This window comes from Puma concolor, chromosome B1, assembly GCF_028749965.1.
Source record: "Puma concolor isolate L17-30 chromosome B1, mPumCon1.1.hap2, whole genome shotgun sequence".
NCBI classification, from domain to species: domain Eukaryota; kingdom Metazoa; phylum Chordata; class Mammalia; order Carnivora; family Felidae; genus Puma; species Puma concolor.
This window is the reverse complement of record NC_141670.1, coordinates 52,170,759-52,197,042: the sequence shown is the minus strand read 5'-3', so window position 1 is coordinate 52,197,042 and position 26,284 is coordinate 52,170,759. Positions and strand designations below refer to the sequence as shown.

Sequence of the window (26,284 nt, the reverse complement as noted above, 5' to 3'; positions counted from 1 at the left end):
TTTCAGGGGGTAGAAGGTGGTTTTCAGAAAGAAGAGAGAGGAGATATGATGACTGCCATTTTATTTATTTTAATCACTAGAAAGCTCTGATCTACTGGGTGCTGAGCACATCACATAATACTTTCATAATTGTCAATGGCTTTTCCTCAATCATAGTCTTTAGTCAGTGGACACCAGGAGCTCTCTACTTCTTCTTTGCTTTTGCTTTCTTTCCTTTGTTTGTTTTGTAGAACTTAAGAGATTCATCTTGGTCTGGCTGACCAGTGATAGAGAGGGGGGAAGGGATAGGAGCATTGAGGTTCAAAGTCTTCTGAAGTTTCAGGTCCAAAATATCAAAAGTTATCTGTATCTCATATTGCAGCAGCTCCTTCAGGCATTCAGTCTCAATGTGAATGACCTCATCAATGAGCTTTTCTAACTCCTGGAAGAAATAGAACATGGCTGGTGATCAGAACTCTGGGGAGACTGAGGCTATCTGCAGATATCCAATTCTGAACACATCCACTCCTTTTTCTGTATTCTAAACCTTACATTTCCCCCACCAGATCTCTTGGTCACCCTTCTCACCCCTACTCTGTGCTCTGAGAGGCTAACTTATAAGGGCTGCCTCAACCAGCTACCTTGACCTATGGTTTTAAGTTGAGTTCAGCCAATGGGAGGTACTGGCAGGAGATCTGAGCCTGGGAAGAGAATGAAGTCTCTCACCTCCTTCAGGATCCACTGTAGATTGGCCATGACTCTAACCCTCTGCCTACAGCCTCCTAACCCACAGCCCTCTCCTACAGCTCTCTTTTTGGATTCCAATGACTGTTTCTTTCCTTCTCCCATCAGGCCTACTGTGGCAACAACCCTGTTGGACTGTGTCATTGACTACTAACATTGTTCTGGGCCCATAGGCTAGTCCCATCTTCTCCTATCTTCTGGTCAATGAACTTTCCATTTGGATATCATCCCCCTTCCTTCCCCTCCTGCCCTCATCTCATTTTTACATCTCAAAGTTCTAGTAGCAGCCTAGTAGCAGCACTGTCAGAAGGGACAGTGCAAGTTGCTCAGAGAGTGGAAATGTCCTCCAGCCAGCCAGCCATGGAAAGAATGGAAACTCAGTCACCTTCTGCCATGTTAAAATGAGACCCTGTCTGTCATCTCAGTCAGTATTATGGCACCATGGAATCCTGGAGACATGGACCATGTAACTGTGTGTCTACAAATTTCTTGTTTGAGGAACCAAACAGCAGAGGAGAGTTTGTGCTTGTCTTGAGGGTGTCAGGGGACATACTTAGAGTAGCTGATGCCTAGAAGACATTTCTTTGAGATCTCTTATTTTAACTAAAACCTAGTGTAAAATCTTATATTTGCCCCAGAATATCTCCTTGGTTGTTTTATATAAAAATAATGTTCTTCCCCTAAGTCCTTGGGGAAGACTGTGCTCCAAGAGGATGTACTGTGTTTATCCTATGGTGTTCAGTGTCCCCACCTCTGGCACACAATCAGGGGCACACAGTGGAAGGGACTCTAGTCCACGAGCTCCACCAGGCAGGGACCAGCAGCAAAGTAATGGGGGCTGGAAGAGGACCTGGGAGGGGCAGGGAAGGACAGCAGGAGTGGGAGGGAAGGCAACACCTCCCATCCATCGCCTTGTCCACATGTTCTAGAGCAAGGTCCCCCAGAGGAGACAGGTTATTGCTTAAGTTCTTTTTTTCTTTAAAAATATTTTTTGATAGAAAGCACAAGCAAGGGAAGGGCAGAGGGAGGGAGGGAGGGAGAGAGAGAGAGAGAGAGAGAGAGAGAGAGAGAGAGAGAGGCAGAGAGAGAGAATCTTAAGCAGGCTACATGCTCAGCACAGAGCCATACGCAGGGCTCGATTCCATGACCCTGGGATCATGATCCAAGCTGAAATCAAGAGTCAGATGGACACTCAACTGTCTGAGCCACCCAGGAGTCCCTGTTGTCTAGGTTTTGTTGGGTCTTTCTTTGCTGGACATCTTACTGCACTAAGATTACCTGGCAGCCCAATGTGCTATTTCTCTGGGAGACTTGACTTAACCTTAGAAGAGTATCATTTATTCTATTGTGTTAATTGCTTTTTAGAGATTTCCCCCATGTTATAATTCACAGGGCTGTTCACTCTTTAGCTGACTTTGAAACACACAGGCCCTGTGACTCTCCACCCCCACCCCAGCATATACCAACATACGCCCTCATGTGTACACGTATGCAATACTTGTCTCTGTGTTCAAAGATAATGCAACAATGATGATATTAGTGCCTATGTTTAGTGAAAAAATAAATTTGGACTCTTCCAGGCCCTTAAGAAGTTGATTGCCCTGGGGCCAAGATAGTCACCATTTAGTAAAGAGCTGGTCATTGAGACTCTGGCTCCTCAGGCCTCTGTGGCCTTAAGACTGGTCAAGAGGGCAGCCCGATTTCTTCTATCCATGCCAGACTCTTCTAGGTTCTCCCTGGACCACTAGCCCCACCCTTTTGCCTACCTCAGCATATCACCCACATTGGGCTGCCCCCAATGGACCTTCCTTCGTCATCTTCCCCCACCCCCAGGCCTCAATGGATGCCAGCTCTGCAAGTAGATGAAGGGCACTGAGACCATCTGTGGTGGTTCAGATCTTGGGCTCTTCATTAGACATTGGGATCCACCAGGCCTCAGTCCAAATGTAAACAATTCTACTTGCTAGCTTGGTGACCTTGGGCAAGTGGATTAAATTTTCTGAGCCTCAGTTGTCTCATTACTAACATGGGGACAAGAATTATACCTCACAGAGATGTTTTGTGAAACATGCATGCAAAGCCTGTGGCCAAAGCTCAGTGACTGTCCCCTTCTGCCCCGTCCCATGTGTGCAGACCATGGAGTCCTGTCTGTGAGTCTGACTCCAGCTTTGATGTGCTCTTGGTAGGAATGTGCATTTGTATATGGTAGGTGAGCATCCTCCCACTTCATGGGTCCAGCCTTACCTCCCTCTTTAGAACCCGGCTGGGCTGCTCAGACACCTCAGAGAACGTTTTCTGTAGCTTGTGCTCCTGCTCCAGGTGCAGCGCCTCCTTCAGGAGCAGTACATTGGTGCGTTTCTGCACCTCAGCCATACGGAGCTCCGCCATCTGCTGCTCAAGCTGCCAGATGTCCTTGTCCATGCCCTTGGCCAGTGGGAGGGGCTGGGGCGGTGCACATACTTCCAGGTGGTTGACAGTCAGGTTGACTTCCTGGTCCTGGCCCAGGACATACTGGTAGAGTTTGTAGTGGCGGATGAAGGTGTTGTGGAAGTAGTCACAGAGGGCCAGCAGGTGGGTGGTATTGAACTGCCCCTGGTAATCTCTGAGTTTTTTCCCTAGGATCGTCACCGCCTCAGTGATGGAGCAGCCTGTGGGCACAGAGGGGCTGAGCATTGAATGTGAACTGAGGTAAAGCTGCATTGATAGGTGATCAACATAGGTTCTGAACCTAGGCACCCATCCACCCATCCATGCACCCATCCATTTCTTATCTGTCTGCCCATCCATCCTCCCATTCATCCCCCTACCCACCCACCCATCCATGACACCCATGACCCCAGAGCCCATGTCCTACTAGTTATTCTATATTACCATTTATCAGTTCTTAAAAATTATGGAGTAGAGGCACCTGGGTGGCTCAGTTGGTTGAGAGTCTGACTTCAACTCAGATCATGATCTCATGATTCATGGGTTCAAGCCCCTCATCAGGCTCACTGCTGTCTACACAGGGCCTGCTTCAGATCCTCTGTTCCCCCCTTTCTCCTCCCCTCCTCTGCTCATGCTCTGTCTCTCAAAAATGAATTAATATTTTAAAAAATCTTTAAAAAAGGCTATGGAGTATATCACATTTCTCCTTTTACCTTGGCTTCTAGGAAGTTCAAAGCCAAATTTAAGTAGTAACTTACCTTTATCTCATTTTTTAATATGATTATCTCACCCCTTACCAATATTTTGACCTTTAACTCTTATTTTGAAGGTTTACTTCAGCTGTTCTTTATGTTGTTTCCACTTGAAACCCTTTGGAAAGGAAATGAGGGTATAAAAAAAGGGATTCTGATAAGAGTAGACTATGAGATGGCTGGAGAGACAGATGTCCAGGCAACTGTTATCTTGGAGATGTGTGTCACAGATTTAGGCAAATATTGCTTCTATCATGCAAACAAAGATCAGTTCTGGGGTTACACCATGGGCAATGCTCCTGAACAAACCATCTTCTCTCACCCCCTCCCATACACTCCTTTTGCTCACAACTTTATCAAAATCTCAGGGTAGTGTAATGAAGGAGGAAGGACTCTTCCCAGCATGTGATTGGGTCTTAGCACAGGGGGAGGTTCAGTAAAGGGTCATGACTAAATGATGGGTATGCCTTGATGACTTTGGGCAGAGAGAGGGGCAAGAAACAAGGAACAGAGAAAGAACATGCCTTAGCGTAAGGAGACCTGGGTCCTCACACAGATGCTATCCCTGAAGTGCACTGTAAATTCAGTCAAGTGTCTCTTGCTTCCTGACTCAGTGTCTACCTCTGTAGAATAGGAGCTTGGGCCAGCTGACCACCAAGTCACATGATTTGGGGAATTCAGTTTTATCTACTGAAGGGAGAGATTAAGTATTGCATGCAGGGAACCTGGCTTTCCTCCTGGAGTGGAAGCCCAACCTGTCTGTAGATCCCCCTCCTCGTTTCTCCTATGTGAGGCTCCCGTAGGGCCTTAGTGAAGTCTCTTACCTTCCTAGCCAGAGGGCTCCTTTCTCCTTTAGGAGGAGCTGTCTCAGTCTTGCCCTTGTAGTTGCTTGTAAAGTCCTCCACACCCCACCCCCACAATGAACATTGTATGTTCATTTTGGCTTCTCACTCTTGGCTCTGTATGGGAATATTTACCTCAAATCTTCCTGGAGTGCTGAGATGGTAAGTTATCACTGTCTTAGAAAAACATTAGTAGATGGAGCACTACTCCACTTTTAGCCTCATTTAGAATGTGTTTGGGAGTGTCACTTGGATTTAGACTTCAGTCTTCCAGGCAAGGGATGAAGAAAGGCCTCTCCAATGTGCAGAACAGGAGGTTGGTAGGCTGTGTTTTCCCCTTCTTTCAAGGCAAATCATCAGGCTCAGAGGTCCAAGAGAGTGCTTCTGTTTCAGGATGGTGTAGAGGGAGGGCACTAGATTTGGAGGCCTGAGACAGTTCTGTCCCATTTTAGTTGTGACATTGGGCCTTCATTCCCACAGATGTAAAATGAGGGATAATAATATTTAGTTGATAGGATTTTTATGAGTATCAAATGGGATGACTTGTCTAAGTGCCTGATACAGAGCCTGCTACAAGGTAGTGATCAATAAACAGTGTAGGGAAAGAAGAGTTTGTTTATGCCCTGTGAGAAAAGTCTCTCCTGGCTACATATATCTTTCTTTCTTTCCATTTCTCCATCTATTCATCCACCTATCAATTTGCCCATCCATGCATTTATCCATGAATGCATGCATGCATCCATTCACCCTCCATGCATTGCATGCATGTATCCACTCTTCCATCCATCATCCACCCATCTATCCACCCATTCATCCACCCGTCCATCCACTCATTCACCCACCCATCCACCCATTTATCCATTCATCCATCCATCTATTCACCCATTCACCCATCCATTTCCCATCCATCTGCCCATCCACCCTCCCATTCATCCTCCTATCCACCCACCCATCCATCCACTCAAGATTAATTTGTCAATTGTTACTGAGTGCCTATTACTTACTAGGAACTATGCTAAGTCAATACTATGGCAATACTGTGACAAATAAGACACATTCTTTGTTTCTAAAGTGCTCACAGGAAAGACAAACAAGTAAATGTTATGATATGTGTGTAAAGAGAAACAGAAACAGGTGGAGAGGAAGGTTCAGTTGAGGATAGGGATTCCCCTGGAGGAGATAATGCATGAGCTACATCTCAGAGGCTTAGTGGGAGGACTGAGCCAGTAAAGATGGTGAGGGAGGCACTTTCTGGGTACAGTCTGGGTGAAAGCATTGGGGCAAGAAGCTGTATGGCATGGGTGGGGAACAAGCCTGGGTTTGTTATTTTGGCATATAAAAATGGAAGCAGAAAATGGCAAGTGTTGTGTGGAAAGGTAGGCAGAAGACAGATGGGAGGGCCTTGAATGCTGCATTCAGAAGTATTGCATTGTAGGAAGTGCAGAGTCTGCCTAGCATTGTAGGAAGATTGTACACATGGCCATGCTTGCCTTGAGCTAAATAACATTGATGGTCATGTGGTGTTGGTGCATTGCATTGTCCAGTCCAGATGGGATTGTTGTGGCCTGAGAATGCCAGGTCAGCAGGTGTGGGCAGATTTGAGTGGCAGGACTGATGGTCCTATGTGGAGTGTGGTAGCGACCTGCATAACTCCCAGATGCTTACATAAAAAGAGTGGTGGGACCACCAATAGAATATGATACAGGTGGCACATTCACCTCTGACATGACCCCTGCCCTCAGAGAGATTCCAGTTTGTAGAAGAGGTGACAAAAAGATGACATTCCCCTTTTTATGCTCAGTCCCCAGCACAAGGCTTTGTGCACAGTTGGAGCCAATGGGTAGCAAGTGAGTAAATGAGCAAATTCTGATATTAAGTGCAGTGACAGAGTTATTCATTTATGCATCCAACAAGTATTAGGGACTTTTCATGTGTTAAGACCTGTTCCAGGTTCCAGGGAGGCAGGGAAGGGCTAGGGAGAAAACACACAGAGTATAACTCTGTTCAGGGTTCTGCAGTCTGGACGGGCACGGAATAGGGAGAAGTGACTTTGTTAGGGAAGTCAAAGAGCAGTTCTCTGAGAGGGTGATGAAGAATCTGAGATGAACAGTGTCAGAGGAGTTACTGGGCAAAGAGAGGTAGGAGAGAATGAATCAGGCAAGGGCAACATCATGTGCCTGCAGTTGGAGAAAGCATGGCCCATTTGAGAAACCAAAAGACTGGGGGTGAGGGGCTGGCAGGCTAGAAGGCAGCTGGTGAGAGATTCCCTGGTTCTAGAAAAGGTTGGGTGGTGGACAGCAGCCCAGTGGTGCAGGACCTCCTAAGACCCTATGGGAGGAATTTGGTTTTCAGCCTAAGAGTGATGTTAAAACAATGACCCTTTCGCAACATGAGTCAGATCTTGGTCTTCCTCTGCATAAAACCCTCCTTTCCTCTTCTCCTTCTGCTTCTGCCTGGCACACTGGCCTTCCCTTACTTTTCCACCATACCCTGTATTCCTTTGTGCCAGGCCTTAGGCTTGGATTCCATTCCTGGCTGACGACGTATTCTTCACTCCCAGGATGCCACCTTCTCACAGACACCTCCCAGACCACCCTACCCAAAGCCCACCCTCCAAATATTTAATGTATGAAGGAAAAGTTGAAAGTTAAGTTTACTGAAAATAGTTTAAAAAATTAATTTTGTAAATTTTTTGTCAAAGAAATGGCAGTTTTGAATGACATTTTAAGATTTGATTGCATTGCTATTATCGTTATGCATCTACATAAATTGCTTCTTTGCATGTGTAATTTGACAATTACAATTTACATAAGTGAATAAATTATATTAAAATTACTTAGAAGTTACAGTTGTAACATTAAATTAGATGTTGATAGCTTTTTTAATTTTGAATTTAACTTAAAAATTTTCTTTAGTCATCTTTAACCCTGCATTACATACAAAGAGTAAGCTTTATATGTGTATAAAGCAGACATACATACAACACAAAATCAGATATATAAAATATTTATGATATTAAAACTAGATAGTAGGTCATTAAGGAGTAGGTCATTAGGGAAAAATGTCTAGAATGCTTCCTCAGTATGATCCAGCAATTCCACTTCTCAATATATACCCCAAAGAAATGAATTAAAGATCTTTAAGAGGAATCTGTTCTCCCATATTCAAGGCAGCATCATTTACAGCAGCAAAGATATGGAAACAACCTAAGTGTGCTGATGGATGAATAAAGACATTGTGAGATATATAGATATAGAATATACATAGAATTCTATTCTATGATCTATATAATCTCTCTCTATATAGGATATGTAGAGAGAATATCTATCTATCTATCTATCTATCTATCTATCTATCTATCATCTATATCTATCATCTATCTAGAATATTATTCAGCCTTAAAAAAGGAGGGCACTTGTTGGGATGAGCACTGGGTGTTGTACATAAGTGATGAATCACTAAATTCTACTCCTGAAATCAATATTGCACTATATGTTAACTAACTAGAATTTAAATAAATTGAAAAAAGAAGTAAATCCTGTCATTTGCAACGACATGGATGGGCCTGGAGGACATTGTGCTAATTGAAATAAGCAACACACAGAGAGACAAATACTGCATCATCCCGCTTATATGTGAAATCTAAAAAAAGTGGAACTCATAGAAGCATAGAGTAGAATGATGGTTGCCAAGGGCTGGGGGGAGGGAGAAATGGGGAGATGTTGATCAAGGTATATAGAGTTCCAGTTATGCAGGATGAATAAGTTCTGGGGATCTACTCAGATAGTGCTTAGAGCTAGCAATACTGTTTTGCATATTTGAAATTAGCTAAGAGAGTAGATCTTAAATGTTTTCACTACAAATAAAAGTGGTAACTATGTCAGGTGACGATTATGTTAATTAGCCTGATTGTAGTAATCATTTCACAATGTATATCAAAACATTATGTTTGTACACATTAAATATTTTTAAATATTAAAAAATGTTTATTTATTTTGACAGAGAGGGGGAGAGAGAGAGAGAGGAAGGAGTGGAGAGGCAGAGGGAGAGACAGAATCCCAAGCAGGCTCCACACCGAGCATGGAGCAGATCCTGATGTGGGGCTCGAGCCCATGAAACATGAGATCATGACCTGAGCTGAAATCAAGAGTTGGATGCTCAACTGACTGAGCCACTCAGATGCCCCTATTTTTCAATGTTTTTATTTGTCAGCTATACCTCAGTAAAGCAAGGAGGGGGTATTTCACACACACAAAAATTCAGGAAACAAATAAAACAACTTCTAGGGGAGGCAATAATGGCAAGAAAAGAGATGCTGCTTTTGCACGGTAGGGTGTGAAATGCATTCTCCCCATTTTCTGCTTTGCTTCTCACTTGTGTCACAGATACTCTGCAGCCACCAGGACAGCGACCTAGGCATTCCTTGACTTCTGTCTTGCGCTGGGAAATATCTGGCTAGGTGGCTGATCCTGAAGACCCTTTCATTACTGAATAGTGGGGAGGGGCCCAGGGCCAGTGGAAGCCCTGTGTTCCACAATCACCTGGATCTTTCTAAAAATACAGAGCACCCCACATCTCAAAAGAAGGAAGTGCTGATTCCAGGGTGGGATTGGTTTGGGAATTGTTGCTCCTCAGTTATGAGCCAGATTGAGCCGAAAGAACTCAGATGTTGACACATGGGGGCCATGGAGTTATGAAATGCCCAACTGGCAAAAGGATGAAACCAAAGCCCCCAGATGCTCTGTTCTGCTGAGTGACCTTTACACAAGACACCTGTCTCAGGACCCTCTCACCTGTCACATGGTTGCCAGGTCCCTTCCTGCACAGATGTGAGCTTTGTGCTGCTGGGATCCCGTGGGCATTTTGTTCTTTTCTCTTTCGCTTTTGGAGAGGGTTGGTTAAAAATGACACAGAACGTACAAGTCTCCATTGTTGTTGTTTTTAAGGTGCTCAAATACATTACATAACGACATAACAAGAGTTGAAGATTCCTCTAAAAGCAGCATGCAAGCAAGTACTCATGTTTGGGATAAAACTGGGCACCGAGGTGCAGAGAGGAAGAAGTGAAAGTACAAGGAGATGGGGTAGGTGCTCTCATGGGGAAGGCATCCTGATGCAGGATGTGGGGGGACAAGGAGCCAGGGAAGGTTTCCCACAGAGAGGACATTGGGGCCCAAAGGAAGAATGGGGAGTTTGGCAGAAGATGGTAGGGAAGGGCCCTCCAGGTGGAGAGCCTGCAGAATAAAGGCTGGAAGCAAATAGGGTACAGTGTGGGCATGTGCTTGATCCACATGGTTCAGAGTTTCTGGGAAGAAAATCTGGAGTCTGGGGGACTCCCCCAGGGGGACAGAAGGGCTTGGCATCATCAGTTTGCAAAGGGCAAACTCGTATATGTCACATGGAAGAGCTGGACTTCAAAACAGAAACCAGGCTCTTTAAAGAGGATTCATGGACCCCAATGTTGGGCTTCAGGACCAACTGGCATCTTCTGAAATTGTATCCAGAATTTCACATGCACTTTTTTTTCCCCTGGGGGTGGGGTGTGTGCATAGAAAGAATAATCAGATTTCTGCAAGGAAAATTAAGATACGTGGCCAAGAGCTGCAGAGCCACTCAGAGGTCTTAAGCCGAGGAGGGAGAGCTCAGATAGGCATTTAAAAGGGATGGTGGTGGTGTGTGATGGCAAAAATAATCAGTAAAGGAATCTCAGAGACTGGGGGACCAGGGTTGGTTTCTGATAATCAAAGCTGGACTCCAGGTTGGTGTGGAGACAACTGTGTGAAATTCGTGAGGTGAATCGTTGCCTCTTCTCTGGGCTCTGCAGAGCCGAACAAACATACTGGAAAATGCCGTCCCTCCTCCAGCCTGGCTTGTGAGTGGACGGGGCTGGGATCACCTGCATCCTCCAGATGTGGGTGGCCACAACTGCCTCATTTGTCAATGCCATGGTTTTCTCTATTCAGCCCCTGGGCAGCCATGCATAGAGGCCAGGTTTGAATCAAGAAGTCTGAGGGCCCAGTTGTGCTGAGTGACCTCAGCAAATGTTGGCAAGTGCTCCCAGCTGCCTGTCATCCTGGCAGGTGCCCAATTATGGGTATGAGCTATGGCCTTAGCCTCAAGGTCATAAAATTCAAGAGTGGACCTCATCCAGGGTCACTGGGGAAGGAGTCCCTGGGCTGGTTTCTAACTTCCAGCCCCAAGACTCCTTGGCCAGCTCTGGTTTTTAGCAAAGATCATCCTAAGCTGGCTCATGAGACACACTTTCTTGGCCCTCAGACCATTCTCTATTTGCCGCAGGTTGAGAAGTTCCGATGACTCAGAAAGCCAAGGATTAAGTCTCAGAGAGAAGCCTCTGGCTGCCGGGGGACAGATCTGTACGTGCAAGTTGCTCTTCAATAACAGGGAGTGGCTTTCATTTGCATTGGCTGCTGGGAACTTCCTGAAGACAGTCCCCAAGCCCCTGGAGGCCAGCACCTGCACGGGGATGCAGGCATGGGAGAGGAGGAGAGCAATGAGGAGGGGAAGAGCAGGGGGTGGGATGACAATACCAGATGCTCCAGAATCAGGGTAAAAAGGCACTGGGCTTGGACCAAGCACTCTGGGCGCCTGCCTCCCGCTGCCCCTCATGTTCGGGGTCTGGGGCTCGATGACAGCAAGGGAGATGTGCCATGTCCTGGAAGGGTTGGGAACGGTGAAGAGGCATTGTTCCTTCTGGGTGGGTGTGAGGGGGAGGATCCAGGTGCCACCAGTGCCCCCTGACAAACCAGTTTGGTTGCCCCCGCCTTGGCTCAAAGGGGAGGAACAAGTCAGGCTGCAACCTGGCTTGCTTACCTTTCTGTGCACCTACCAGGGCTGACCTGGGATGGTGGAAAGCAGATGAAAGCACAGAACCTTCATCTCCACCCCCATCCTGCATCCTGAAAGCTGCCCCCTGCCCATCTTTCTGCTCATGGTAAGGTTCTGCCAAACTCATTTACACCAAGGTGCCAATAACAGTGACAGCTCACGTGCTTTCCTTGAGGCAGCGGAGGACTCTTGTTGAGGGAGCTCCCACTGGGTGCCACATGCCCTGGGTCATCTCGTTCCACCCAATCCCTCCTAGCTCTGTGAGGCAGGGGTACAGGCACTTTACTCGTGAGAGAAACTGAGGCTCAAGGACTCAAGGGATTTGATTAAGGACACACAGCTGGTGGAGTGGGGAAGCCAGAATTCAAGCCGCTGCCTGGCACAGCCATCTAGTCCCAAGCAGCTTTGGGCTGTCTTTGTAGACCCTTAGAGATGGACACTGGAAGGGGCCCCCACTCCTTTCGGACACAGTTTTCCAAAGGATGTTTTGCAATAGGTATTACATAGAAACTAGTACTTCAAAGCCAGAGACCTTGAAGATATGTTGGATCAAAAGATATGAAACAAGGCCCTTAATATGCTAGTGGGCTCAGCAAATGGCCCAAAGGGGTTGAGCATCTGCAATATTTCTCAAATTTATTTGAGGTAAATGGTCTTTCAGACCAAGGAGCATATTTGAGCAACTATTGAGCTAGTCTAGTCCTTTCATATTAGAGATGGGAAACTGAGACCCCTCTCTGCCTCTATGAACCTGACTGCTCTAGATACCCACACATAAGTGGAATCATAAGGTACTTGGTCTTTTGTGGCTGGCTTATTTCATTTAGGGTAATGTCCTCAAGGTTCATCCGTGTCAGAATTTCCTTCCTTCACCAGGCTGAGAAATATTTCATTTTATGCATAGATCACATTTTGTTTGTCCATTCATCTGTTGATGGACAAGTAGCCCATACAGATGGGTTGCTTCTGCCTTTCGGCTATTGTGAACAATGCTTCTGTGAGCACAGGTGTGCAGATATCTGTTCAAGTCCCTGTTTTCAGTTCTTTATACAAAGAAGTGGAATTACTAAGTCATGTGGCAGTTCTATGTCTAATTTTTTGAGGAGTCTCCCTACTATTTTCCTGCCCATGGTATTTTGTTTTTGTTTTTAAGATAAACCAAGAGTCACCTTAAAGAAAAAAATCTACTCCAACAGCAGGACTGGAAAGATTATGTTGATCTTTTAAAGATTTCCTTGCTATTCAAAGTCCTGGGACTCAAAAAGGGCAAACATAGGGCCATGTATTTTAGATTGTCATGAACTTTGGCCGAAGCTCTTCTCATTGCTTAAAATGGTCCCCTGACCTTGTCTGTTTAGTAAATGCACCCCTCACTGTTCCTCACTTCCATTCCTCAAGAAGTTTGCATGACTTTTTTTTACTTTAAAACATTTTTTAATGTTTATTTATATTTGAGTTAGAGACAGAGTGTGAATGGGGGAGGGAAAAAGAGGGGGAGACACAGAATGTGAAGCAGGTTCCAGGCTCTGAGCTGTCAGCACAGAGCCTGACCTGGGGCTCGAACCCACAGACTGTGAGATCATGACATGAGTTGAAGTCAGATGCTTAACCAACTGAGCCACCCAGGCGCCCCTGGAATGCTTTTTTTGTTTTCATTGAAAAGGAAGTGTTTTTATTTTTTATTTTTTTAAGTTTTAATTTTAATTCCAATTAGTTAACATACAGTACTATATTAGTTTTGGGAGTACAATATAGTGATTCAACACTTCCATACACCATCATGTGCTCATCACAACAAATGCACTCTTTAATCCCCATCACCTATTTCACCCATCCCCCTTCCCACTTCCCCACTGGTAACCACTAGTTTGTTCTCTATAGTTAAGAGTCTGTTTAAGAAGTTGGCACGCTTAATGCTACAGAGCTTTGGCAGGAAGAACAGATCTGGGGCCAGAAGGTCTCAAGGTTAATGCTGGTTCTGCCCTTATACTGTGTGATAATTTGCAAGTTACCTAACCTCTCTGAACCTCAGCTGCATCATTGCTAAATCCACCTACAGTTGCTGTGGACTTTAAAGGAGATGATTCATGAGGAGAGCTCAGCACATAGGGACTGCTGAGTGGATGTCTCATCTTCACCCCCTAGCACAGTGCCCTGGAAATGTTTGCTGGAGGATGGCTGACTGAGTGCAGTGAATTAGGCTGATTCAGGGAGGAAGTTTCAGAAGGCAGAACAGAAGTCTTCAGATGGAAATCTCAAAGAGACAGGTTTCAGCTCAGCAGCAGAACATTCTAGAAGCAAAAGCTTTATTAGCAGAGCAGTCTAGCTTGAGGAGTTAGGAGGCATTTGGCTGGTAAGAGGATTCTCGAATAATGTGTTTGTTGTGGTGGTGGTAGTGGGGCTTGGATAAGGTGAGATCTTGGGTTTCTTTTTGATTCTCAGATGTTATGGTTATTTCCATGGAGCTGACGGTCCTCCATAGCCACATCTGGGGCACTGTGGGTACCTCGTGGCCAAGCTCTGCAGCTGTCTCAAGTTTAGTGAAAGGAGTCCTGACTTTTGATCTTCATCATCATCCTGTTGTCATCATCCCTGAGTTGAAAACGACCAAGGAATCCCACTGTCTCAGGGACTTAGACTAAAAATAGACTATATTGTATCTGTACCGTGTCCCTTCTAATGTTGGGGGCTCTGAGACTGACCAGTATGTCCAGCTGACTGAAGAAGGACATGGGAAGTTAGAGGTAGAGCATGAGGTCACTCCAAAGGGCCAGAGGTTGGGTTTAAGGCACCAGAACCACCCACCCGCACACAGGTGGCACATCCAGGCCAGAACACATTACCCAAAGGGCATGGCTCCTCTTTGCAGCTGGGCCTGTGCCACCCACCACATTGGAGCCATCCTGTTGAGGGTCAGGATCCCAGGTACATGCTGTAACTCCAGGTGACCCACTTAGGAACCCTACCCCCAGGTGTTCCACACCTGGTTCTTCCAGGTGTCTCCCTCTTCCTGCATGCAGGCAGCCTCATTCTTCTCATAGCAGGGTGCTTTCCCAGGCTTCATGCTTCTCAGACCCTCATGTGCTCTGTGTACAGATCCCTTTAGTCAAGATAGAAGGGTCACATGGCAGGGCATGTGCTCTGCTGTCAGACAGACCTGGGTTCAAATCCATTTACTGGGGGTGTGACTTAGGGCAAGTTACTTAACCTCTCTGGGCCTCAATTCATCATTAAAATAATGGGTATGATGCAAGATCATGGTGAAGATTATAAATGCTACATGCAAAAATGCCAGGATCATAAAGTCCTCACTGTTGCTCCCTCTACAGGATGTATGCTCCTCCAGGGAAGTTTGGGGAAGGTTTCTATTGCATAGTCTTGATTTCTGGCTTACTAGCTGGCATAGTCTCACCTGGAGAGCTTTGACCTTACTTAGCGTTATGGGCTGAATTAGCACAGCATCCCACACAATTCATATGTTCAAATCCAAATACTCCGTGCCTCCTAATGGGACTGCTCTTGGAAATAGGGTCTTCAAAGAAATAATTAAGATTAAACGAGGTCATGTGCGTGGCCCTAATTCATTATGACTGGTATCTTTACAAAAAGAGGTTAGGACACATACATCCACACAGGAAAGGCCATGTGAGGACACAATGAGAAGATGGCCATCTGCCAAGGAGGGAGGCCTCAAAGAAACCAACCCTGTTGACACCTTGATCTTGGACTTCCAGCCTCCAGAAATGTGAGAACAAAAATGTTTGTTGTTGCAAGTGCCCCATCTGTGGTATTTTGTCATGATGGTCCTCACAGACTGATACGCTCAGGGAGGTATCTATGAAATGGCAGTTGTCCATTTGCCCCCACAAAATGCTCTCTCAGGATTTCAACCAGTGGCCTCTGTGGCAGCTTCCATTCTCCATTAGCAAGGAAGTTGCTGCCAAAGGCCCCTCCTTAGAGTCTAGTGGGAGAGGCATTGAAGTCAGGCTGCCCCAAGGAAGTTACCTTCCAAGAAGAGTGAAGGTGCATTTTCTCTCTGGGCTGGTCCTGAATTCCTGAAGGCTCTCCCACATGGGATGAGGTACTTGGGGGCTGGTGGAGTAGACCCTGGGAATGGCCATGAGTATTCTGGTAGGAAGAACTCACACAGATGAGCTTAGGCAAGTAATGCGTCCTGCCAGCCCCAGGCTGCTGGGGGAAGGTGGGGTGGCTGCCTTCCATGCTATGGCTGCCCAGATGACATTTTCTGGAGAATCAGGAGTGGCCATGGATGGAACTACAGATACAGTGCTATGACCCACTTCCCTGGCCACCTCATACCTCTACCAACTGGCCAAGGCCCACTTCCTCATGGCTTCAGGATATGAGGGCCAGGACAGAAGGAAAGAGGTACTTCTAGCCCAGAAGTCTAGGTAAAGTATCAGAGAGAAGACCGGGGCCTGCCAGACACTGCTGATGACAGATGCCACAGAGGCTGTTCCCCTCCAACCCCTCACCTGCTGCTACATGTGAGTCAGAGATAGGATGTGCAGGGCCTTCTGGGCACCCTAAATCTCTGCCACTCTTATATGCAAAGTGGGAGACCTCAGGGTTCCCATATGTCCCAACACCTCTCTCCAGACACTCAACAGGGTGTGCAAAATCTGTCCACTTCCTGTGATTTCTTCCCACCAGGACAGAGTTGGCAGTCTTCTGTTCCTCTGTGTTGTTCCTGGTGACTTCCTCCCAGGCCCTACAGAGACAGAAGGATGGGATCTGCCCAGGGCTTCCTGGAGGCTGGCAAAGGAGGTGCAGTTGACAGGACTCTCACTTCTAGCTTGGAATTGAGACCAGAACATCCTGGTGAGCCATTTGCCAGGGCAGAATCAGCTTATGCTTTTGACTAAGGGCCACTCTTTCTCTCCTGGTACTGAGGACTGATTGGGCCAGGAAATAAGCCCAGCTGGCAGCTGGCCTGTCAAAGCTCTGAATCATTGTTGTACAAACATGACCCTCCTTAAATACTGTCCACCAGCTTTGTTATCTAGTATGCAAACAGAACTCAACCATCCTTAGCCCCAGATTAACAAAAAACAAACAAATAAACAAATCCCTGGAGAATCTCCCTTCCAAGAAGAGTGACAATCCACTGTGGAAATCAGCTTGCGCATAAGTTGGCTGATCAGTAGGACCCTGCTGTCTGCATCCTGTATCCCATGACCTATGAGGAACTGACTTGCTGTCTTACCAGCTCTTCCTGCCCCTTGCTGTCTGGGTCCCCTAACAAGGGCAGTGAACAGATGCCTTCTCCCCTATGCTGTTGGGCAGTGGCACTTCCTCACATATGTGCCCAAGGGCAGGTCATGGATGCTAGGTGTCTCCATTAGGGGCCAGGTTTGAGGTTCTCTGGACCTCCATTCTGTTGGCCCATGATTTGAATGCATCTGCAATCCTGCCTGCAAGGTGAGGGGAAGACAGTAAATGGCACAGACAGCGAGTTCTCCGAGGGGCAGCATGTAGCAGCTTCTAGCCCTGGACTTCCAGCACCTTCTATTCATCTCACCTCCCTTCCATGTGTGATGGGCACATGGGCGCTAACACTTGTTGAGCACTCACTATGTGCATGTTACTGTGCTATACATTTTGTAGGCCCTTTCGCGTTTAATCCTCCCAACTGCTCTATGAGTTAGAACTATTATGCCACTCATTCTAGAGCCAAGGAAATGAAGGTGTAGAGAGGTATAGTAACACATTAGTAAGTGGTAGAGGTAGGATTTGAACCCAGATCTTCTGACTTCAGAGTTTGGTGCTAATCACCCCACTGTGCAGCCTCTAATATCACCTGGACATGCAACTCAATGAGGTCACCCTGGATGAGTCAAGCACCCTAACTTCCTCTCTGCATACAGGGCATATCATCTCCATGGGCATCAAATATCTATTCATTCATTCATTCATTCATTCATTCATTCATTTTCTTCATTTAGCACCCACTGTGTGCCATATACTGTGTTTGGTATGGGGGTATTAATAGAGGAAGAAAAGTGAAGTGGGCATAGACCCCTCTCCAGGAGATCCAGCCTCCCCAGGGTCTAGCCTTCCTTGCTGTCTAACTATAGCTCTTTGGGGGAAGAGTTTAGATCTGAATAGAGTACGAAGGAGGACACCTTGATATAAACAGCGTTTGAGAAGGATGAACAAGGTGGCCACCACAAGCAAGAGGGTGCTTGCAGGCATGTGGGTGCCCAGAGAGATGTAGCCGCAGACATCCAGGTATAAAGTGTTGAGGGCATTGGGAAGGTGTGGCCATGGCTGGGAGTGGGCCTGATGTGGGAGGTTCTAAGGATGGCTCTGGGTGGCAAAGTCTGGGTAACTGGAGGGTGAGGGGATGGGATAGGGTGTGAGAGTGTGAGAAGGCCCTGGGCTGATCTCAGAGATCAATGTAGGGGGCATCTCAGAGGTAATGGATAGCATGGGTGGACAGGGCCTGGGGAGGGGCAGGTTAAGTTGAGAAAGGATTGGGAAACACCCTCCAGCAAGTGGGACTGATGTCAGGTGCCTCTTTGTTCGGCTGGACACTTATTCATTTGGCCCCTACTGGGGTTGGATCCAAGGTTAGGAGAGGAGTTTACCCAGAGCTGGTAGGCACCTGAAGGAGCAAAGTGGGCCAACTCCTTAGAGAATATGGTCCAAACCTGGGTAGTGTGGCTCAGATAACACCAGATAGGAGAGAAAGAGAAGATCAAGATTGGGTTAGGAATTGGGTAGAATGGGAACAGAACTAAGTAAGCAAAGGCAGGGGTTTTGGGAGCAAAGTCAAGAGGAACAAACCAGGCACCCTCAAAGAACAGGACCAAATGGCTGTCTCCTGCTGCAGGTGTAAGACCTACATTTCTGGAAGGACAGCTGAACCCATGGGAGTGCCTAAAACCCCCGAGGAATGGGTATTATAATATTAGCGGTCAACCCACTGCACGTTCACAGGGCTTCCTATGTAGCGGTCACCGATCCAAGTGATTTACATAAATAGACTCATCTAATCCTTGCAAAGATCCCATGAAGTTGGTGCCATTTTTGTCCTCATTTTACAGATGAGTGATCTGAAGCACAGAGAGGTTAAGGGACTCTCACAAAGTCACACAGTGAGGAAATGGCAGAACCAAGCCTTGAAGCAGGGCCCCAGCAATGTTGAGGACCAGTCCAGCCTGATATTGGGGTTGACTATGGATTGAAGAAGAAAATCCCCGGGAGTAAGGAGGCTTCAGATGAAATTCTATCCCCTGTTTTGGGGGTATTGATGAACTTGTTCATGCTCTCGCTAGTGTCCCTGGGCTGGATTTCCGGGAAGCAGTGTGGGCATGGCTGCCATGGAGATGCTATCTGGGCCAACCTGACAATCTTCAGGTGCAACAGCCACCATCCTGAATGGCACCATGAGGGGCCCAAGGTGAACAGGACCTAGCTCAGGAGGCCTGGTTCTAGTGTGGCTCTGTACCCCTGGGTGCTTCCACTGCACACCGTTGTCTACTCCCTGCAAACCCACAGCCAGCCTGGTGTTGCTCTCGAGTCAGCTCTCACAATAAGTCAGTTACCTGGGATCCGAGCTGGGAACAGTCTTGTCTGCCTTTTTTCCTGCGCCCCCACTTCCCAGACAAGCCTGCCAGTTTACTTTACCTCCGGGGCCTGCCTCTGGCTGAAGTGCCAGCCCTCTTGCTTTCAGTCCATTGTCCTGCCCACTCCCCAGGTCACAGGGTCTTCCAGGCAGTGCTGGCAGCTGGGTTTCTCTGCTGCCCTTGACAGGAGCTGATGCTGCTTTTGTACATCTGGAGGCTGATCCATCGTGGATGCTGCATAAAGTACATGCAGCCACATCTGATCATGCCATCTCTGAATCACATCCTGTTCTCTCAAGCCTTGGGTCTTTGTCCCTGTGGTCCCCTCCTAAGAACAATAGCTGACTCTCACTGAGTACTTACGCGGCACCAAATGCCATGCTATGGGCTTTATGTATGTAACCTCGTTTAATCCTTAAAACAACCCTAGCAAGTGGGTGCTCTCGCTTTTTCCACTTTCTAGATATGTAACCAGAGGCTCAAAGGTGATGCGACTTGACGAGGACCACACATCCAGTAAGGGACTGAATGAGGACTGGAATGTTTGCTTTGAGTGCTGAACCTCCTGATGGATTCTATCTTCAGTGAGTCAAATTTCAGGCATGAGGAGCCCACCTAAGTGCTTGTTCCCACTCAGTGTTTGTACCATGTTTCTTAAATTTTGAGATGATTTAAAGGTAAGAGAAAGAACTTGTAAGGTGGAGAGCCCAAGACCAAGATTTAAAAGTTGTTAGGAAGAAAGAAAGATGGGCCAACACTGACAAGATGGAATCCATGGAGATAATTGTAAAGTCCTTCAAGTTCACTCAAAACTGTCATTGCACAAGGGCAGGATGGGAAAAATCATTCACATGTGGAACTGCCTGCCCAATATAAATCAGTGTGACTTTGATGTTGATAAAGTAAGTGCACCTATATACTATATAAACAGGAGCATCATCACCGGGACAGAGGAGATAATAAAATCCCCGACCACTTCACTGACCAATTTTCAGGTTTTTTTTTTAATTTTTTTTAACGTTTATTTATTTTTGAAACAGAGAGAGAGCATGAACGGGGGAGGGTCAGAGAGAGGGAGACACAGAATCCGAAACAGGCTCCAGGCTCTGAGCTGTCAGCACAGAGCCCGACGCGGGGCTCGAACTCACGGACAGCGAGATCATGACCTGAGCCAAAGTCGGCTGCCCAACCGACTGAGCCACCCAGGCGCCCCGAGGTTGTTTTGTATTTGTATTTGGATGACATTTTAAGAACAATATTGACAATCACAAGTATGCCCAGAGAAGGACAGCAAGAAAGAGAGCAGTGATGGGAAGGTAGGAGGAAAGGGCCTGTGGAAATGATGTCACATTAAAATGATAAAATTGGGCTGCCTGGGTGGCTCAGTTGGTAAAGCACTGACTTTGGACCAGGTCATGATCTCCTGGTTCATGAGTTCAAGCCCCGCATCGGGCTCTGTGCTGATAGCTTAGAGCCTAGAGTCTGCTTCAGATCCTGTGTACCCTGCCCACCCCTACCCCCGTCCCTTCCTCACTTGTGCTCTGTCTCTCTCAAAAATAAAATAAATATTACAAGAAGTAAAAAAAAAAAAAAAGTGATAAAAACAACTGGGAGTTGATAGTCACATTAGATAAAGCGGATTAAATATCTGCAGGACTTGCATTCTGGGTCCAGGCGACAGACTTTGAATATTCTAGTAAAAGGTGCAGAAGGCAGATGTAGCTAGATATAAATAAGACCTTCAAATAATTGGTATGGTTTTACAAAGGCATGAGTGGCCTTGGAAAGAGGGAGCACCCTGTTGCTTGCAGGGTGTCTGCAGAGGCTGGAATAACCTTGCTGGCTGGTTGAGGGTCTCCCTACAGTAGAGGGAATTGAGTGTCCTTCCAACTGCAAGGTTTTAGGAGTCCACAAGACATATATAGGTTGCACTGGCTGCATGCACTAACCAGATATGATGAAAGCTCCAGGGTGTTCTAATCTCCTCAGTGTGAAGATGGGTCTGCATCGTCATTGACTGTTTTTCACGGGCTCAGCCTGTGGAAGGCTCTGATGGAAACTTGAAAGAGCCCGAGTTCCCACCTGCTTGGGGCAGACATTCTTCCCGCTCGTCAGTGTTTGTTCTGGCCACAAGCCACTGCAGAGCTCAGCCGAAGGGGATGAACTCTGGTACCTGTGTATTGCTGTGAGCAGCAGGGAGTGGGACCCAGAGGGATTCCAGGAAGGCCCCAGGGGTGGGGGTTAGGGGGTGGCTGGTGGGAGATGAAGTTTCCCAAGAACCTCTGAAGCCAACCCAGGAGCAATGCCATGTCTGGTTCAAGCCTTCAGACAGGGATCACTGGTTTGGAGGAGAGAAGTAAAAGGGCATATGGGCAGCATAAAAAATAAAAAGAGGATGATCCACATGCACATAAGATGTGCGATTCAGTGGCAGCCACTAAATGGCTTGAAGCAGAGGAGTGATGGGATTTTATTTGTGCCTGAAAAAAAAATCACTGGGAAGTTCAGTGAAAGGCTGCAGAGGTATAAGATTTGAAAGCAGTGGGCTGGTCAAGAGACGGAGGTGGGTTAGAAAGGGTGGCAGACAAGGAGCTGGTGAAAAGTGGTGAGCTTAGGGAAGGACACTGAGGCACTGCTGACTGGACTGGTGGATGAGCTCGGGGCACATAAGGGATGGGGACCTGATGCACAAGGGACAAAGCATCATGTGTCCTATTTGCTTGGCAGCTGTTGGAGACCTTGGTCAGAAGTCCAGAGAATTTCAAATGTGCCACATGTTAAAGAAAATATTATGCTTAAAAATTTTCAAAATAAAGAATCACAGAAAAGTTTCAAAAAGAGCTCATCATCAGGGCTGTGTGGTATTGGCAAAAGAAAAAACAAAGAGATCAATGGGGCAGGCAGAAGAGAGTCCAGAAATAGACCCACACAAATATAGGCAACTGATCTTTGACAGGGGAGCAAAGACAACACAATGGAGCCAAGATAATCTTTTCAACAAATGTGCTGGAACAACGGGGCATCCACATGCCAACAAATGGAGTCTAGATACAGACCTCATACTCTTCACAATAATTAACTCAAAATGGATCACAGATCTAAATCTAAAATGCAATACTATTAAACTTCTAGAAGATAACATAAAAAAACCTAGATGACCTTGGGTTTGGTGACTACGTTTTAGATACAACACAAAGACATGGCCCATAAAAGAAGAACTGGTTGGGGCGCCTGGGTGGCTCAGTCGGTTAAGCTTCCGACTTCAGCTCAGGTCACGATCTCGAGGTCCATGAGTTCAAGCCCCGCATCGGGCTCTGTGCTGACAGCTCAGAGCCTGGAGCCTTTTTCAGATTCTGTGTCTCCCTCTCTCTGACCCTCCCCCGTTCATGCTCTGTCTCTCTCTGTCTCAAAAATAAACAAACATTTAAAAAAATTAAGAAAAAAAACCCATAGAATGCACAAAACCAAGAATGAATCCTAATGTAAACTAGGAACTTTGGGTGATAATGATGTGCCAATGTAGATTCATGAGTTGTAACAAATGTACCACTCTTGGAGGGATGTTGATAGTGGGGGAGGCTGTGTGTGTTGGGTGGGCGGGGGTGGGGGAGACAAGGTTTCTGTGGGAAATCTCTGTACCTTCTGTTCCATTTTCCTCTAAGAAATAGTCTACTAAAAAACAGCACAACTGAAACCATAAAACTCCTACAAGAAAACAGGGGGAAACCTCCTTGACATAGGTCTTGACCATGATTTTTTGGAATAATACCTAAAGCACAAGCAACAAAAGCAAAAATAAACAAGTAGAGCTACATCAAAGTAAAAGGCTTCTGCCCAGAAAAAGAAATTTTGTAGAAAATTAAAAGGCATACTATGAAATATGAGAACATATTTGCAAAGCACATTTCTGATAAGGTGTTAATATAAGGAACTCAAACAATTCAATAGCAAGACTTCCAATAATCTAATAAAAATGGGCAATGGATCTAAATAGACATTTTCTCAGAGAAGATATTCAAATGCCCAACAGATCCATGAAAACAGGCTGAGTATCACTAATCATTAGGGAAATGAAAATCAAAACCACAATGAAATATCACCTCACACCTGTTAGAATAGCTAGTATCAAAAAGACAATAAATAACAAGTGTTGGAGAGAATGTGGAGAAGAGGGACCCCTCATGCACTGTTTAGTGGGAATGTAAACTGGTGTAGCCACTGTGGAAATAGTATGGAGATTCTTCAAAAAATTAAAAATAGAACTACAACATACGATCCAGCAATTCCACTTCTGGGTATATATGCAAAGGAAATGAAACTGCTCTCTTGAAGAGGTACCTGTACCTACATGTTCACTCCAGCATTATTCACAGTAGCCAAGTCAAGCCATGTACACAACCTATGGTCCATCAACAGATGAATGGATAAAGAAAATATGATATTTTTTGGCCATAAAAATGAAGGAAACCCTACGTTTTGCAACAGCATGGATAAACCTTAAAGGCATAAAGACAGACACTATATGATCTCACATGTGGAATTAAAAAAAGAAAACTAAACTCATGGAAATGAGACAGACAGGTGGTGGTTCCCAGAGGTGGGGGGGGGGGTGCAAAATGGATTAAGATGGTCAAATAGTACAAACTTCTGGTCATAAGAGAAATAAGTCCCAGGGAATTAATGCACAGCATGGTGATTACAGTTAACGATATCATGTTGTATATTTAAAAGCTGGTAAGAGAGTGGATCTTAAAAATTTACATCACACAAAAAAATTGTAACTATGTGAGGTGATGGATATTTACTAAACTTACTTTGGTAATCACTTTGCAATATATACGTATATCAAATCAGTATGCGATACACCTTAAACTCATACAATATTATATGTCAATTGTATCTCAGTAAAACTGGAAAAAAATAGTACAAAGAAATTTTTTCCAAGTACTTAAACAATCAGTGGCCCACAAAATGCCCCATCATCTCAGAATGTTTTCATGTAAATTACCTAACATAGGGCATTCATAACCACAGCCATGGTTTGGGAGATCTCCCTTGACACACCACTACTGTTTAACCTCCAGACCTCATCCAAGTTTTTCCAGTAGCCCCTTATATCCCTTCATAGCAAAAGGACCCAAACTGAGGCCACATGTCACGTTTAGTGGCCACATCTCCTAGGTGGCTTTCAGTTTAAACCAGCTCCTCTGTCTTACTTTGGCTCTCAGGACCTTAATGTTTTTGAAGCTCACAGGAGAGGGACTTTGTTCAGTGACGCTAATTTAATGCTTTCTCGTGATTAGATCAGGTTCTGAGTCTTTGTTAGAACCATCACAGAAGGATGCTGGGTTCTTCTTTTGCATTCTACCAGGTAGAACGTGATTCTTAGTGTGTCCCTTTACTGATGATGTCTACTTGGATCGTTTCATGAAGGAGGTGTCTGTCAGGCTCACTCACATAGAAGTAGTCTTTTCCCCTTTGTGATCAGTAAGAATGTTGTGGGGAAGGAGTATGTAAATGTCCCATTTCCCATCAAGCATCTACCTACTGGTTGTGGTACTTATTGATTATTCCTGTCTATTACTATGATGTTGGCCAAAGAGGGGCTGCTCCAAATATTTGCTTAAGGAATGAATCTGCATCTCACAGCCCAAGATGAGGATGGGTGTGATCACATTCCCTTGTGCCAGGGAGTCACAGGGAGAGATATTCTTCCTCTTCTCATGAAGCCCAGCACAGGGCAGAGGTGGGAGAGATGCTCCCTCTACAAACTCACTTTACTGCTTTCCCCCTCATCCCTGCCAGCAAGCTGCTGCCTGTAAAGGATTCCTCCAAGACATTTAGTAGACCAAAACCTGATACTTGGAACAATTGTGGTCTTTCAGGAATGCAGGGGGGGGGGGGGGGTCAGTGAACCAGTAGAGTGACACGTTTGATTTCTGTTAAGTGAAAACAAAACAAAAATTATGAATCTTGGCCCCTCCTCTTTTCACTAAAATAAAATCTGATTCCATTCGGAGCCTACTCTCAGCTAGCTGCCTCAGAGGTACTGATCAGATAAGGAAATTCATATTTAAGCATAAATGACTGACTGACCAAGAGACAAACATCCTGGCTGCTGTGTGAACAGCTTGAAGTTGTGCGAAATTTTAAGCCAGGGAGATAAAAATAAAGACGCAGCATGGACACTCAGTTTGCTTCAATTTCCAGAAAGCCTAGACAGGAAGTTTGTTTATGAGCATGGGAGGATGCTAAATGTCAGAGAAAGAAAGAAAGGGACTTCCAGCTCCTCACAGGGTTCCTGAGGCTGTGGACTGCAGGGGGGTCCTGTGCCCTGCATTCCCCTGCAAGACTCGCTGACCCCTGCTCTGGATGCCCCATACCTTTGGTTTCCTTGAGCAGCTCTTCCGTGAACTTGACCACCTTGGCCACTTCCACCCATGGGAAACCTTTGCCCACGGCAAAGATGATGCTTTCATAGAGGGTATCCAGCAGAATGCTTCTGCGGGAGTCTCTCACTTCATCAAACTCTTCCCAGTTCAACAGTCTCCGTAGGTGCTCCCTACCTTCTGGTTTCTGCAGGGCATGATATGAGGGATGGAGAGTGAGACTGAGGAATCAAGATGCCATCCTCACTGAGCAAATCACCACTGGGGTCCTCACAGGGCTCTGCATTGTCCTGAAGAGTGACCAGAAATATGAGTATGCCTGGGGAGAATCATGCTTTCAGTTTTGGACAGCTCTCCCTCCCCTTTCTGGGAATGCGCTGTTCTTTCTAGCACTGCTCCTTCCTCTCAGAGTTCTCATGCTAGTCATTGCAGCTTCAGCAGGCTTCAAGTCCTGAATTATGGTCCCTCCTTCCTCTTCTCTAAAACAAAAGTTGACTTCCCTGTGAGTCCACTCTCAACTAACTGCCCCAGAGGTATTGATTTGATAACGGAATTCATACTAAAGTGTAAATGACTACAAAGAAGCTTGGTGAGCCTATGTTTTAAAAGAAAGAATACGCCTTACTTGGTGAAAATTTGGGCACTCTAGCAGGTCAGGCAGGGAAACCTGATCAGGGAACTAGCCAAAAGAACCCATTTCACACTTGAGAGTT

At 46.0% G+C, this 26,284-nt stretch overlaps 1 protein-coding gene across 1 annotated transcript; it reads right to left on the bottom strand.

The window, feature by feature from the left end:
* Positions 1–44: 44 nt before the first annotated feature.
* CB1H8orf74 (chromosome B1 C8orf74 homolog) lies at positions 45–25,857 on the bottom strand. Its single transcript, XM_086702944.1, has 4 exons — positions 25,846–25,857; positions 25,566–25,758; positions 2,968–3,371; positions 45–421 (listed from the first exon to the last, which is right to left on the bottom strand). The coding sequence occupies exons 1-4, from the start codon at positions 25,855–25,857 to the stop codon at positions 185–187; spliced, it is 846 nt and encodes a 281-aa protein (XP_086559070.1). The 3' UTR covers positions 45–184.
* Between the last annotated feature and the right edge of the window lie 427 nt (positions 25,858–26,284).